Here is a 16,319-nt window from a genome sequence, read left to right on the forward strand (position 1 = left end):
AAATACTCTGGCAGGCTGAGCCATTAGCTTAGCCTCAGGATCGACGTGGAGCGTGTGCACCACCAGTCTTGGATCTAGCCTAGGCATCTCACTGTAGTCCCATGCAAAAAATCTCTAAACTCTTTTAACAGCAGGATTAACTCTACCCTTTCATCCTCTAACAACTTTAAACTTATTGAAATGGATCTTGGATTGAAATGGATCAGGCTCTGGGTTATCCTAGATGTCCTCCTACCTGGAGACGAAGGTACCTTGCGGCTTGGACAACGAACCAGACGGTGCCCATTCATCATAGAACATGGTTTCTACTAAGTGGGCTTTTGCTTGCTCAAACGGTGATAGGTTTGCAGCTATCTGTATCATCCTACCATTCAATCTTCCCTTCACGCACTGATGATAGGTAGATGGGACCAACCAGTGTTTGTAAAACCACAGTCTTCCCAATAATATATGATATGAAATTTCTGTTTTCACTACATGGAAGCAGGCCAAGGAGGCTATTGGCCCCACTTTCAACCATAGTAGAATGTGGCCTGTGGTGTACTCACCTCTTCCCCCGAATCCTGTTACTTCCATTGGGCATCCCTAGATTTTGCCTTCTGAAATTCCTACTGCTTGTAGCGTGCTCAGCGGAATGAGATTCACTGAAGCGCATGTATCAACTAAGGCTCTCTTGATGGGGATTTGGTTTATGTAGGCCACCAAGTAGAGAGGTTTCCTGTGGTCTGAATATCCTACTTCCATGTCCTCATCATTGAAAATGATCTTATTAGTGTCCTGTAGGAAGGTTTTGTTAGCTCTGGTTTCTGCCGACAAGCATTCTACTCTTTCCCCTGTGGCAATACTTATGAGAGCCTTTGTGGCAATTCTTTGTTTGTTGGCTATGAGTTCCAACTGATTAAATAGGTTCTTGAACCTGGAGCTTTTTTGCAAGTAGTGGTTGCGGTAGGCAGGGCTGGCCTTTTTTCTTTGCCTTCTCCTGAATTCACATAAATAATGACTACTGCTACCCCCTTCCCCTTGTGGTTCGGGAGTGGGTTTCTTTGTACTTCTAGCTGGGACAACTCGAGAGTTCCCTCTTTGATTCTGCGATGCACTAGCCTACAGACGCCTAGCATTTTGCGGCAGGGTGTTGCACATAATTGTGCAAACGACAAAAGTGTGGGTCTCTTCGCTCTACCTCAATAGGTTCTCTAGAAACTTGATTGGGCTTGAAGACCCCATTTGCAATCCATTTATCCAGGAGCACATCTAGTTCCTTTGGTGTACATGGTAGTGGTGGGGGGTCTCATACTCCCTCCCATCTGATTTCCTCTTGTTTTCGCTGGTGTTACTGATTGGGCGGTCTTCCTGGCCTTTTGCAATAAATGTGCGAACTGGGAGATTTCCAAGTTCTCCAAGACAACTCTATATTCCATGATTATGTTGCCCATGCACATTTCCACCAATGTCTTCTCTTCACAGTGATCATAGCAAATAAGGGCTATGTCCCTGAATCTCTTAATGTACACCATCAGGTCTTGGCCACTCTTTTTTTTAGTTCCTTGCAAAGTTGCAAGCATTATCGTTTCTTCTCCATGAAAGTACTTGGTGCAAAATACATTCCCCATGTCGTCCCATGTCGGGATTGACCCTAGTTTCAAATCGGTGTACCAAGTGTACGCCCGGTCACATAGGGATTTGGAAAACTCCCGAAGACACAAATCCTCGTATGCCGCATATTGGCCGAGGGTGTCAATAAACTTACTCACGTGCTCAATAGCACTCCCTCTTTTGCCATCGTATTGTGCAAAAGTTCGCGGTTTAAATCTCTCAGGATATGGCTTGCTAACTATCCTCAGTAGGTAAGGAGGCCTTCATGCATAGAATCTCTCCTTGGGCGCTTTGGCCCTTTCTTGCTCTAAAAGTGTTGCAACTTCGACAATGGTAATGAAATGCTGTTTTGCGTTCTGCGGGCCACCCTCTACAGGGGTTTCTTCCTTGTTTGCCGCATGCTTTGGGTCATGCTGGCTTCCTTTCTCTTTTGTTTTGTCTGCCTTCATTTGGCGAATCTCTTCCTTGAGTTGCTGCTGGGAATATTGCATAGATTGCAGCACCTCGATAAAAAAGTTGGTATTGTCAGCAGGAACTCTTTGTTGCTGTACGGCCTAACCCCCACTACATTAACACCCTTTGCCTGATTGGTTTAGTGCTGGTGGGGTGTGGTTGGCCTTGACTCTGTCTACGAGGGCAAAAAACTCATGTTTCGTGTCGTCTTTGATCTTGGGGGCAAAACTTGTGAGGGCTTTATCTACTTTCCTTGTCTTTTTCCCAACTCTCTAGTGGAGTCGCCAATTTAAATGTGGTGGGCTTTTTTTGCATCTTGGGTTGGATTGCTGCTGTTGTACCACGGTCCTATGATTCTGGGTAGAAGAGTCGGGACTGACCTAATTGAGATGCAACTTAGGCCAGCTTGTGCACAAGTTGGGCCTTCCTTGTGTTGACGCATCCTAGCAGGAATCTTAAGCGTGTTCACGTGCCCACGGTAGGAATAACTGTTACAGGTGTCATAGCAAGAAAATACAATACAATAGGATAGCTAAAATACTTTAACTAAAATATCTTTCTTTGCTAACAACAATAATACGTGAATAGTTTCACAAAGGAAGAAGTATTAGTACGCGATTATGGTAGGAATAGGTTAATAACGAGGTGTCATGTTAATCATTACTTACCGATGGCAAAGGAAAAGAGGAGTAGTCTGCTAAAGGAATGAACTTGACCCTTTAACAGATTCAAGTCCAAAAGGGAAAATATCTCCAATGTAGAAGTTACTCACTCTGGAAAATGGACCTAGATGACTTAGTCTTAGAGTCTTGACTTGTTAGAGAGTGGGCTACTAAGAGGAAGAGAATTGGGTAGCCTACTGATGCATACTTTTACTCCTATTGCTCATACTTTTCTTCAGTATTCTTGGTTTTCTATTTTTCTTCTCCCTTCATTGTTGTTGTTGTACTATGCACGTCTATGACCTTTTTATACTACCTGCCGTGACAAGATTTACCACTTTTACCCCTTTAACCGTTTTTGGCCCGTTCTGGGTGTCCTTCCAGGACTGCCCACTGGTCTGTCGGCTGCCCAGCCACCACCTCTACACTATGTTGGCTGTGCCACGCCTCATTCCTAGACAAAAGTAGTTTTTTGTTTTTGTTTTTTACTCTCCCTTGGCGTTCCCCTCCGGATAAGGGTTAATCCTCTCCCTTACCAACTCCTATAGCATGCATCTAGTGGCACCAGCTCATGTTTACCTCTTTTGGATGAGATGCCATCCCAGCAGGATATGTCCCCCAAAAGAGCTTGAGTGGGAACCCCAAAATAGGCTACCCCTTCTCCCCACTACAAGACCACACCCTCTCTTACCGCTGACCCATGGCCCACGTCCCTTGTTTTGGTTGGGTATAGGTAAATAGTGCCTAAGTCTTGTGTGCATGCCCTACTTCCATATGAGTCCTTTGCTTTTCTGGCTCTCACACATTTACCATTGCCTTCAAGCTTGTTTGATCCTGCTACACGCTTTAGTATTTGTTTAACTCTTGTGGTATGAATGAGTTCTTAGGTCTTCATTCTCTGCATTTCATTTCTTCTTCGGGCTAGGTACTACTTAGGTGTGGACTTTCTCTTCTTTAATTCGGCCTATGCCCCCTTTTTTTTACCCTTTGTTTGTGGGCTGGCTGGTGCTCTTGCCACACCACGCCACTGCATTGTTCTTGTTATGATATCATTCATCCCTTTTGCCTTGTTATTTCTTCTGGACTTGCGGGCTGTAGTGTCTTCCTTTCTAATTTCTCATAGTATTACTTCCTTTAGTCTTTATTGCCTAGTATTCCTGCTTGGCTAGTCCATTCAATGCCTCAGGCTTTCTTGGCCCATTTTATTCTTTGGGCATCCTTGGCCTATTTCATTCTTTCTTACCTCTTACATTCCCATGGGCATTTGCTAAATCCTTTGGGCTTCCTTGGCCCAATTACCACCTCCTTTGCCTTTGAGTTTATTGGCTTTTGAACTAATCCCATTTACTACTTCCTTGCTTTGGGCTCCTCTGGCCCATTTTTTCGTTTTTTTCTATTTCTTATAATTCACATGGGCTAATTACCTCATCCTTTGGGGCTTCCTCTGCCCGTTTTGCTTTCTTTGAAGCCACTTATTATCTTGTGGGCTTGTGGACCATTATTCCTGCCATTCTGCCCTAATAGTCTTTACTTTACTGCTTTCCTTTTTCATATTGTTGGGCTTCTTCTGCCATTGGGCCCATTTGTCAAAATGGGCATCAACAAATGGTATATTTTCATGCATTCCAAATGGAAACTAGATGTCAAAATGGGTTTCAAGCCGAAATCATGGTCCAGTTATGCCTGTTTGCATTGAAATAGGACCTGGATGGGAACAGGGATTTTGCTCCAAATTTAAAACATAGGTTGATATCATCATTTTCGAATTCTTTGATTAGTTGTTGGAAGTCTTGAGCAATGTGATTGAAAGGAGAGAATAAAACCGGTTTTTCCATTGCCTTCCTGATTCCATAGGTTTAACAATTATACTGGAGACTAGCATATAGTTCAAACTTCAAACTGGGGGGTGGAGGTAGACATTTATGGGTTTTAGGTCCTAAAAGTACTTATTTCAATTTCTTTTTCTTTTTTCTTTAATTATACTTTTTTTTTACCCATTTTTATGATTCTTGGATAGAGTTTAGATTTAAAAAAAATTTGTTTTTAGGATTAATTGTAACATTATAATTTACTTTGATGATGCACAAAATTTTGTAATATTATTTTATGAATGAAATTTTCCCTCATCTTACCTTTTGAGTTCTTGAGAAAGTTTTCTATCTTTTCTCAAAAAAAAAAAAAAAAAAAAAAAAAAAAAAATTGTTGAGAAAGGTTGATTTTTTATTTTATTTTATTTTATTTTTTTTCATTTTGATAATGGAGATTTTTTTTTTTGTTTTGTTTTTAATTGCATATATACATATCACCTTATGTATACTTCGCCTACATTGTGCAGAGTATATATATACATTTATATATATACTGATAGATACATTTATTTTAATGCATTAATAAGGTTCAAAGATTTGTATACACGCACACACACATGCAAAAATCCATTTATACCCAATAAGTTTATATTTTGTTATTTTAGTCTGTTTAACACCTTAGTAGCCTAAGGTTATACCATGTGACTAAATCATAGAAAAGAAAAACAAAATTCAACAAAATCAAATTAACATACAACCAAAATTATAAAAAAGAATAATCTTGTTCTTAAGTTGGAAAAGTAATTAAATATTTTCCGATTTACATGAATAATCTTACAATAAATTCATATTATAAATTATATTAATCTTAAAAATTGACATTTCTCTTTTCCTAATAACATGTAAATAATTGAAGTTTATTTCTCAAATATTATAAAAATTAATGAGTATTATAAATTGGTCATAAAAATATTTTTTAATCAAATATTCAAAAATAAACTTATAGCATACACACGCATCACGCACAACATCAACTAGTTAAAAAGATAACAATGGGAGAGTGTTTGAAGATGAGGCTACACTATTGTCTGCACCTGACATTGTTGATGTAGAAATGACATCCCATTGCTCATACATTTCACTTCTAACACATTCAACCTCTTCAAGGTTTTGTTGAACATTAGAAGCTTTTCGCAACGTTAGAACTGCTTCCAATTGCATTGCAACTTCTTTCATTGTAGGTCTTTTCTTCCCATTCAAGTTTAGGCACATTTTTGCAAGGTTTGCAACTGATATGATCTCTTCTTTTTTAGAATCCTTCATCACTTGAGCATCGATAATATCAAACAAATTGTTCTCCTCTATTGAGTGAATGAAATATGTGGCTAAACTTTTACTTTCTGATGTCCTTGTAGAAGAGATCGCTTTTTCTCCGGTTAAAAGCTCAACGAGAACAACACCAAAACTATAAACATCACTCTTTTCTGTAAATTGACTTGACTGGAAATACTCAGGGTCCAAGTATCCAAAAGTGCCTTGTACTACTGTGGTTAAGTGAGTTTGATCAACACCAATGGATCTTGAAGTCCCAAAGTCTGCTACTTTTGCTCTGTACTTATCATCTAAGAGTATGTTTGTACTCTTAATGTCTCGGTGGTAAATGGGCGAGGAAGCCGCTGAGTGTAAGTAGAAAAGAGCTCCTGCAACTTCTGTGGCAATTCGTAAACGCATATCCCATGTTGCTGGAAACTCCTCATTTTGGACATGAAGATATTGGGATAGAGTTCCATTAGGAATGAATTCATAAACTAGCAAAGGAACTTCTGTCTCCAAACAACAACCAAGTAGTTTAACCACATGCCTATGATTAATTTGTGAAAGAATGACAACTTCATTAATGAATTCTTCAAGTTGTTTTTCTTCATCAATTACCTTGGACTTCTTTACTGCAACGATTTTCCCATCTACCAACATTCCTTTGTAGACAGTGCCTTGTCCTCCTTGACCAAGTATTCTATTCACATTAAAATTGTCAGTGGCCTTTTCCAAATCCTTTGAATTAAACAATTTGGTTTTCTCAACATTGGTTTCACTTGAAGATAATTGTTGTTGTAACAATAGGCCACCATTTCGTTTGAAGAACTTCTCCTTACGTTTAATGTTCTTCCTTTTCTTTATTGCTTTGTAGGACCACCATCCACCAATTAGCAAAAATAGTAGCCCAAGGCTTGTGCTAATAGCTGCATAACACAATTAAATGGAAAAGGATTACTCATTGTAGTAAAGGTTATAACAATTTTGTGTAAAGCAGAGACACATCTTCTCTTAATGCTAAAAAAAAACTAGGCAAACTATAGGAGAGAAGGAAACACTAACTTGGGTGGATGAAGGGAAAAGATTATGGGAAATTACACTTTATTTCCTAAACTATACTCCCTTTTACACTAATTCAGGTTGATGAAGAGGGTAAGTGTAAAATGGGGTGCAGTTTATGGGGGGGGGAAAGTGTAATTTTCCCAAATATTTCTTTATTTGAAATGATTATTAGGAAACACTATTCCTCCCAAAATTGTAAATAATACTTATTCTTTTAATGAACTGAGATGAACTACCAATTTTATCCCTAATAAAAATAAAATGCAAATATATTGTAAAAGATACATTGATAAAATTGTTACCACCGCACACCCTTGGTGCGATAGTCACTCTACAAGTATAAGTGCTTGTGGGGTGTGAGGGGCAAGGGTCGGGGTTCAAGTCTCCAAGAGGAAGCTTCACACACATATACACTTAGATTAGGTTAGAGTATAAATTCTATCTCGTATAAAAAAAAAATGTATATTTCTTTTTATTTTATTTCTTCTTTTATAAACTCTCAAATACACTAAGAAAAAATACATCACATTTTATTCCATTATGATCTCTCATTCTCTCTATTACTTTTCATTTCATTCTTTCATAATCTCCCAAACGTGGGAATAAATGATAGGATTTAGAGTGGGCATAACGTGACAGTAGTTTTATTCAGTAGTTGTCTCTTTATTATCTGTTTGTAGTTCAATTGAGGACAATCATGGATTCCCATTGTACTGATTGGAACATTTAAGCTAGTAATTTTCTCACGATCTTTTTTATTTTTAGACTCGTGTTTATGTGTTTATCAAGTGTAGTTTGAAAAAGTTCCCTTAATTCAGACATGAATCCTCTCAAGACAAAAATCCAATAAGAAGTAGTCCAGAATAGTAAAAATGAAGCAGTGAGTCACGTTTAAGATATTTTAGAAAGTTTTTTTAATTTTAATTTTTTTTATATAATAAAAAAGGCAAAAATCTTGTACCAATGCAATAATAATACTTGCGGGCTAACAAAAATCCTTCTTGCAATTATTATTGTAGATCTCTGAGTGTAAAAACTAAAAAGACATACCTATTGTGATCGCTTTGGTCGGAGGAGGAGAAGGCTTGATGATTTCTACACAATTGTATGACCCATAAGTATTTACACAGCGGAGGCTCGAATCGTTATTCTTATTCCAGTCCCTCGAAGAGCTATTCCAGAAATCCAAACACGGTGTGGAATTTTCTATGCATTCGTTAATATCTGACATGTAAATTGTAATGACAAACATGAAACATAGCATTAGAAATGTTGTAAAAATAACAACTAGTAATAACTTGCCACTTAGGATTTGTTGTAAAAATGTTGTAGAAATGTTGTAGACATATCATTTCTCTTAGAACATTGAGGAACAAAACTCAAAAAGCCAAGTTGACAATCATCCAAAAACAACGATTTTCTATGTATTCTAATGGTAATTGTCTTCACACTCTTTCACATTAGGTGTAAAATATGTATGGACATTTGGTATGATAGTGTGGATATTGTGTAACCATTAATTTCTAAGAATTTGAAACAAGAACTGGCTAATTATTTATAATGGTAGTCCAGCCCCAAGCTCACATTAAATTGCGGGGTGATCGATTCATTGTAATGTGACAAACATTACAATTTACAACAATATTACAGTAATTAGATGACGAAAATCTTATATTTTTTTTACTAATGGAATGACTTAAATAACTAGAAAATGTCTAAAGTAATTAAAATACCATTAAAACTACCAAAATGACCAAATTAAACCCCAAATCTTTAAAATAATTGTAGCAAAGCGTCTAATATAACCAAAATACCCCTAAAGCACTAGAAGCCTAGGAAAAAAAAAAAAAAAAAAAAAAATCACAAAACATCTAAAATGACTAAACCACCCTTAAAATTTGAAATTATTCATGAAAATGTTATTAACCAATTATAGGATTTTTTTTTTTTGAGAGACAGTTTCAAGGTTATTTATTAAACCCAATTCAGACATTGACCTAGTCTATGAATCAGGTCATTGGGTTATTAGTTCAACTAGTGAGTTATCGATTAAATCGTAGGGTCAATTAATTTAATATATATATATATATATATATATAAGTTTGAGAAATCATAACATAAATATGTAAATTAAAAAAATAGGCATATCCTAAATTAAACTGGCAATTATAATTCAAAATCAAGATTTCACAATAACAGAGTAGACTTTTAATAGGACTTTTAATAGGAGATGAGAGTCTTGGAGGTAGGTAGATAGACAGATAAGTGCATTTTTTTAATATAAATTCTTTAGGTTTTCTCCTCTTCAAATTACCATATTATAACACATTAAACAGTAAAGAATTCAATAAAGTGGACCTATTGATGTAATTTTACAAATTTCACAAACCCAATCGAGTTATAAACCCATTCGAGTTACTTGAGTTGCCACAAACTTGCCTGGTTTGACCAGGTTTTATGCTTAAACAATCCATTTTAACACTTGAATCGGTTTAGGTGCCGGGTAATCAAGTTTTTGGTGTGACCGGCCAAGTTGGCTTGGGTTTAATAACTGTGGTTTTAACCTATGGTGTTCACTCCTAATAATAGCTCTTTATCAACAGACTAAGACATCATTTTTTTTTCTTCGTGTAGGTGGAGATCAAATCTCGGATCTCTTATTTGACTACAAGAGATTTTATCAGTTGAGCTAACTAGAACTCATCAATTATAGGAATGTTAAATCCTTGAAATATGATGGGAATGTTACTAATGGCTCAAACACTAGAATCTTATATTGTTAAAAACTTAAAATGTAATTCCATAGATTAAGATTCTAGAAATCTAACATTACACGAACCAAATATCCCCTTAGATTGGATGTATGCTTGTGAGAGAGGTATTGTTTTCTAAATTGTTAAGATGAATAATTTTAAAATATCTAATTGATGAATTTGAAAGTTCATTACCATCGAAGCTAACACTCTTTGGCCAGTCTTAACAATCCTTTGAAAGTTTCAACCTTCACAACCTACCGAGTATGAAGAATAAAATTCATATATTGATTTGGTAGTATGTATTTAACAATTAAGTAAATTCCATTAACATACTTTGAGGTTTGGGTTAACGCTAATCATGTTCAAAATTTTTCAAAAGTGATCAATTTGGTTCCTAAAACCAACTTAGTCCTAAAGACAGTTGAGAAAATTGACTAATTGGCCTAATAGCGTTTAGGGACTAATTTAGCTTTATGGACAAAATTGGTTAGTTTTGAAAAGTTTTGAACCTGATTGGCATTAGCCCAAATCTCAAGGTTTGTAATTGAAAATTAACAATTTAATTTTCTTATAGTAGTCAAGTGCACCGTTCATGACTCTCACTTAACTCTTACATATACTCCCCTTCACTCAAATTTAAAGAAGTAATTATTGAAGGACGGAGTACTATAGAATAGAGAAAGTTTTAGGGAGAATATTAATGAATTTGAAAATTCAAGGAGAAATTTAGGACTCAAAAGGATATTATAAGTGTGAAAGCCAAGAGAATGGAAAAAATGAAGAAAAAAGAAAGAAGAAATAAATAGGGTAAATTATAGTAAACTACCTTGAGGTTTGAGAAAATACCAAATACATCCATAACTTGTTAAAAATGGCCAATTTCTTCCTTTAACACAAACGGTGTTAACATCTGTCGTTAATAACAAAGTTTGACTCTCTCTTTCTCTCTCTCACTTTTTCTTTTTCTTAATCTCACCGTACTCTTTTTCTCTCTCAATTTTTGTTCTTAATTTCCAAATTTGACTCTCTCTCTCTTTTCTTTTTCACAATCTCATCTAACACTCTCTTTCTTTCTCAAATTTTTTTTTTTTTTTGCCTTTGGTTGTCTAAATCTTGTTGATGATGGATGATGGATCCTCTTTCTCTCTTATCTCTCTATTTTGGTGTGGAGATCTTGCGGTGGTGGGATTGGATTTGGGTTTGGCTGACATGGGTATCAGCAGTTTTGATGTTTGCTTGGTGGTTGACGACAATTTTGTTGTGGAGGTAGGACCTTGGCTAGTGTGAATGGGTTTTCCTGGGTTTCTTTGTGGAGGAGAAAAGGGCTTGTTTTTAAGGAGATTTTTCTTTTTCTTTTGATTTTCTTTGCTTCCAAACACTATATGGAGGAGATGAGTCTTTTTCTAAGGCTTTTCCTTTTGATTTTTTTAGTTTTCTCTTTGATTTTCTCGGATACCAAACACAAAGTAGCAAAATAATTACCTTTTTTGTTAATTATTTTTTTGAAGAAAAAAGAACCCAAAAAGAAAAAGAAAAGAAGAAGCACTGCTATGTTGTTGATTTTAAGAAGAAAAAGGAAGGAAATTTCAGAGAATGAATCTTTGGTCCATAAATGGACTATTCAAAATTTTAAGATTTGGATAAGTAATGAAAAAGAAAGTTGTGACTTATGAGAGAGACAGTAAGATTAGGAAATAGAAAAGAAGAGAGAGAGAGAGAGTCAGATTTGAGTTTTAATTTTTTTTTTTTTATAGAAAACTTTGTTATTTACGGTAGATATTAATATCGTTTGTGTTCCCTTCAAAAAAAAAAAAATTATCGTTTGTGTTGAAGGACTAAACTGACATTTTTAACAAGTTGTAGATGCGTTTGGTATTTTCTCAAAAGGTAGTTTACTGTAATTTACCCAAATAAATTATTCATATAAATGATACACCCAAATGAAAAAAAATGTTTTAGCCATCTTATTTTATTTATTTTTGGATAATTTAATATAGTTAGGAGATGGAATTTGAATCATATATAGATGACAACATGAAATGTATTTTCTCTCCTCCACACTGTCTGTTGTGGTCTGATCCAGCTCTATAACTAATTTGGGCAGGGCATGAAAGTTATCAAAGAAAACAATAACATGTGATGTGATGAATATTTAATTTACAAGAGTAAAATTAATAGACGGAGGTGAGAAGTAGTTTACCTGCACATCGTTCAGGATGAGGCAGATAGGGATTTCCTTTAAAGCCTGGTTTGCAAGAACATGTAAGAGTTGAAGAACGATTAGCACAACCATAGCTTGAGGTTTCTTCATCTGACTGGTTATTTCCAGTTACAAGAGGAAATAATTTTGGATCGATGCGCCATTCCAATACCACAGGAACGTGGGACATATTTTGGACTTCAGACGAGTTTGTTAAATTGGTCTCGAACCACTTCTGTTCTACTATGAATGCATACTTGCAAGGTGCTGAGCTAATTTTGAAAGTCTCGGTGGCTATTGACCTTCGAGATGCTTGATAGACGTCGAGAACTGGGATAGCAGTTTGGCAGCAGTCGATGCCATTGCAACTATTGTTGATATTCGTCTCTCTGGATTTGTTATTACAAACAGACATGCACCCACAAAGAACAATATCTTCTTTATCATTCAATGAAGCAAAATTGTCGCAACCCATGGCAACGAATTTGTTTCTGGATTGGGAGAAGACAAGACCTCTTGAAGTATAGTTGACAAATTCGGAACTTGTATCAGAACAACCCAAAAGCAATGGATAGTTGACGCGAAGTGTGCCGTCTAATAATGAAATATCCAGAACCTCCAGGTTTATGGACGCCAAGAAAGGCTTGGGAGGACTGAAACTGTGATCGCAATTTATCCAATACAAGGCGGTCATGTTGCAATCAGTATCTATTCCAAAAGGGTATGGAATGGTTACGTTCCCACAGGTTGCTTCACTACATTTTGAACTGTTTACCAAACCCACTGCTTTTACAAATGCATTCATTGACCCCAATAAGACAATTATTTGAAACACCACCATTCGCATTGCCATTTCTGATTTCTCTCTCTCAGACCTCTCTCACTGATGAATGTGAGTGTGAAATAGCAAGGCCAAGCCCTCACTTTTATGATCAGGGACTAAAATATCTAGATATTTCTTGGAAATTCCGTAGAAGAACAAAAGTCAATATCAATGTCAAGCAGTCTTTATTGACCTATTAAAATTAGTTGGAAAATTTATTTCATTTGGATGACCCACAATTCTCTCTTCTAATTTCTAGAAGTGAAAGCGAAGGCGATAGATGAAGAAATTTTGTGTTGGAAAAATAGTGCGGAGTGAATGAGAAATTGAATTCATTTGAATATGATTTTAAAGTGGTGAGAATCCTTAAGTCCTACGTAGAAAAAGATAGAAAATATGAGTTTTGAGTTAGATATTGGGTTGAGTTGTAGGCATGCATGTATAGACTGGACCCACTTATCCAATTAATAATAATATTTGATTATTTTATTTTTTGAATTAGTAATGTATATTTTCATAGTCCCTCATTCATGAAAAACAACTTTTTGAAAAACTCTTTTAGAAAAAAAAAAAATTTGTGCATTCATTTGAGTCAAAGAGAGAGAAAGAAACATAGTATAATTCGCAGAGCTTGGACTGTGTGTGCTTCTTCTCTATGCTTTAGATCATTTTATTCTAGGAGGCAGATATACGTGAGTCTCAAAGCAGGTTGTGTGAGGGGCGAAATCTGCTTTAAGGAGATTGTGTCAAACACAAGACTTGATCTGATTCATTCATCCTTCACGCATTTGACCTGTGAGTTTATAATTATTTGGAGATTTCTTCTTATATGTAGAGTATCTATTTATTGCTTTTGTCTATTACATCTATTTATGTTATTGTTTATATTTAGATCTGTATGTTATTCCTTTTTGTTAATCACAAATGTAAATTGTTGAAATATATCCAACAATCTTAAAGCAGATTTTGGTTTCTTAATTTATTTTTGTGATTATTGTTAAAGGAATTTTGTGATTTTATAAATAACAGTTTTCTGCTAAACAGACCCATAGTGGGAATGGTATTGTTTTATATATTCTGAAACTTTGTTTTTCTCTGAAACTGTTTTACAATTTCTGGTTCTTCTTAGTAGACGTTGTGTGTGCCAATGTTAATCTATGAATCTTCTTCTCTGGGCTAAAGTTGAAAATCGTGATTATAATATAACCGTTTGAGTGAGTTTGTTTCGTTGGACGTTGTTTTGTTGGCTCATGTATATTTGAATTTTTGATGAGGGTTTCACATAAATGGAACCGAAGACCGATTTCGAGAAGGCCATGTGAATTTTTTCTGTGATGACCCAAGCGAAATAATTGTATCCATCGCTTGGGTTGGTTGATATATGTATATATATATTAGTTTAATTTTTATGGTTTACTAGATGTGGTTGTGCGTCAATGCCTCTATGGGTATGCTCATTTATTTTGGATGCCATGATTGGTTATTTGGTGTAATAGTTGAATTTTAGAATTCAACAGAGTTTAAAGAAACAGTTAATTATTAAACTTGGCCAATGAGCAATGGCGGAGCCAGGAATTTAGGTTGGGAGGGCAATATTAAAAGACAAGATTGGAAGTAAAATCTTAATCTAAAAAAATTAATTAATATTAATAACAAAATAAATACAATTTATGATTAAGAATAATCAAATTAAGAGATCATTATAAATACAAATAGTTTAAATGTATAATTTGAATTATAAATTTATGGTTAAGAATAGTCAAATAATTAAGAGATCATTATAAATACAAATAGTTTAAACATATAATTTGGATTATAAATTTATAGTTAAGAATAGTCAAATCAAAAGATCCATCTAAATATAAACAGTTTAAACATATAATTTGATTCTTCAAAAAATTAAATAAATAAATAAATCAAAGTAAAAGTATTAAGAGTATACATACCTGTGAATATTTGAATGTGTCACTTAAAAACCCAACTTAAATGCTTTTAAAAACTCCATAGAAACTCTGAGATCGAGAGAAAGAGATTGGTGTGAAAAGAATTTTTTTCTTTTCTTTTTGATGGGAGGAGTGCTTTGTTTGCATTATATATATATATATATATATATATATATTCAGAGTTCTATGCTAGTACTGATTTCTATTCCGTGTAGGTGTAGCAAAGTTGTTATTTTTTATTTTTTTAATCATTACCAAGTGGGACCCACAGTTTTATATTATAGTTGTAAACTTGTAGTATGATTTTGTCTAGTCCATCAAGTTTTTGTGTTCAGACTATTATTCAATGAATCAATGTAGAGTTTTGTTTTTTTTAATCATTACTAAGTGGGATCCATTGATTTTATATATAGAATTGTACTAGGAGTAGAAGTCTACTACTACTAGGAGCTAGAAAGGTGGCACTGGTGAGCTAGTCGTGAAATCCTCATTTTCACAGAATCTTTACCAAACTCTCACATATAATTCTTACATTAAATCTCACAAAAATGCAGGGAAGTGATTGAACATAATTACAATAAAATTTGACACGGAATTAAGTCCAATAAAAAATATATTTGTAAATCAAAATTTACAAAACTCTTGATTATAAATTGTCATTTGTGATTTTTTTAAAAAATAAAAAAAATACAAATAATTAAAAAATTAATGATAATAATGCATTGTTGACAACCTCTAATACTGATATTTCAATTTTTTAAAATTTTTGAATAAAGAAATTCAACCCCTAAGTTTGAATCCTGTACCGTCTTGACCGTTTACCAAACCCACTGCTTTTACAAATGCATTCATTGACCCCAATAAGACAATTATTTGAAACACCACCATTCGCACTGCCATTTCTGATTTCTCTCACTCTCTCTCACAGACCTCTCTCTGATGAATGTCAGTGTGAAATAGCAAGGCCAAGCCCTCACTTTTTATGATCATTCTTGGAAATCCCATAGAAGAACCAAGTCCATATCGATGTCTACAAAAGTTTAGCAGCCGTTATTTGACCTGTTAAAATTAGTTGGAAATTTTATTTCATTTGGATGACCCACAATTCTCTCTTCTGACTGATGGTGTAAGATTCTTTAGTCTTCACCAACTCTTGTCGGTGTTGGAAAATGATCTATTATTCCTCTTATATTTTTGGCTTATCAAGGATTACAATGCAGCCTGGGAAGCCTCTGTCAAGATGAGATTTACAAAACTTGGGCGCTAAAACTAGGTTGTCAAATGGATGAGTTTGGGCTATGCATAAATTGATTGGAACATAAAATCCATTTATCCATTATAACATTTAACTAATTAATTATAACCCAACCCAATTATTATAGGTAAAATCCAACCTATCTAATTACCCAATAATCAATGATTATATATAACAAAAATACCATTAAAGCCTCTAAAATGGCCAAAATACTCAAATCTAAAAATTATTAAAATACACCTAAATGTTCAAAATGACCAAAATGCCCTTCAAAATCTTCTAAAATTACCAAAATACCTTTAGAACCTAAAAAATAATTAAGGGGCTGTTTGGTAAGAGTATTTAAATAGAGTTTTTTGTTTTGCAATCCATAAAATAGTGGGTTCTACACTTAAATTTATTGTTTGGCTAATATTTTTTAAATACAGTTTTCAAAAAACTGTATCCTAT

General features: G+C 34.7%; 1 protein-coding gene across 1 annotated transcript; it reads right to left on the reverse strand.

Moving 5' to 3' along the window:
- Positions 1 to 5,447: 5,447 nt before the first annotated feature.
- Positions 5,448 to 12,760, reverse strand: LOC126721095 (wall-associated receptor kinase-like 1). The gene is made up of 3 exons (XM_050424106.1): positions 11,849 to 12,760; positions 7,943 to 8,116; positions 5,448 to 6,756 (listed from the first exon to the last, which is right to left on the reverse strand). The coding sequence occupies exons 1-3, from the start codon at positions 12,699 to 12,701 to the stop codon at positions 5,555 to 5,557; spliced, it is 2,229 nt and encodes a 742-aa protein (XP_050280063.1). The 5' UTR covers positions 12,702 to 12,760; the 3' UTR covers positions 5,448 to 5,554.
- Positions 12,761 to 16,319: the final 3,559 nt, after the last annotated feature.

This window comes from Quercus robur, chromosome 4, assembly GCF_932294415.1.
Source record: "Quercus robur chromosome 4, dhQueRobu3.1, whole genome shotgun sequence".
NCBI classification, from domain to species: Eukaryota; Viridiplantae; Streptophyta; class Magnoliopsida; order Fagales; family Fagaceae; genus Quercus; species Quercus robur.

What these genes read in the sequence shown, in the direction of transcription:
- LOC126721095 (XM_050424106.1), bottom strand. Translation starts at nt 12,701, where the DNA reads ATGGCAATGCGAATGGTGGTGTTTCAAATAATTGTCTTATTGGGGTCA. An exon ending in TCATCCTGAACGATGTGCAG is followed by an intron (nt 8,117 to 11,848) that starts GTAAACTACTTC and finishes TTTACATGTCAG; the next exon opens with ATATTAACGAATGCATAGAA. An exon ending in GACCAAAGCGATCACAATAG is followed by an intron (nt 6,757 to 7,942) that starts GTATGTCTTTTT and finishes TGTGTTATGCAG; the next exon opens with CTATTAGCACAAGCCTTGGG.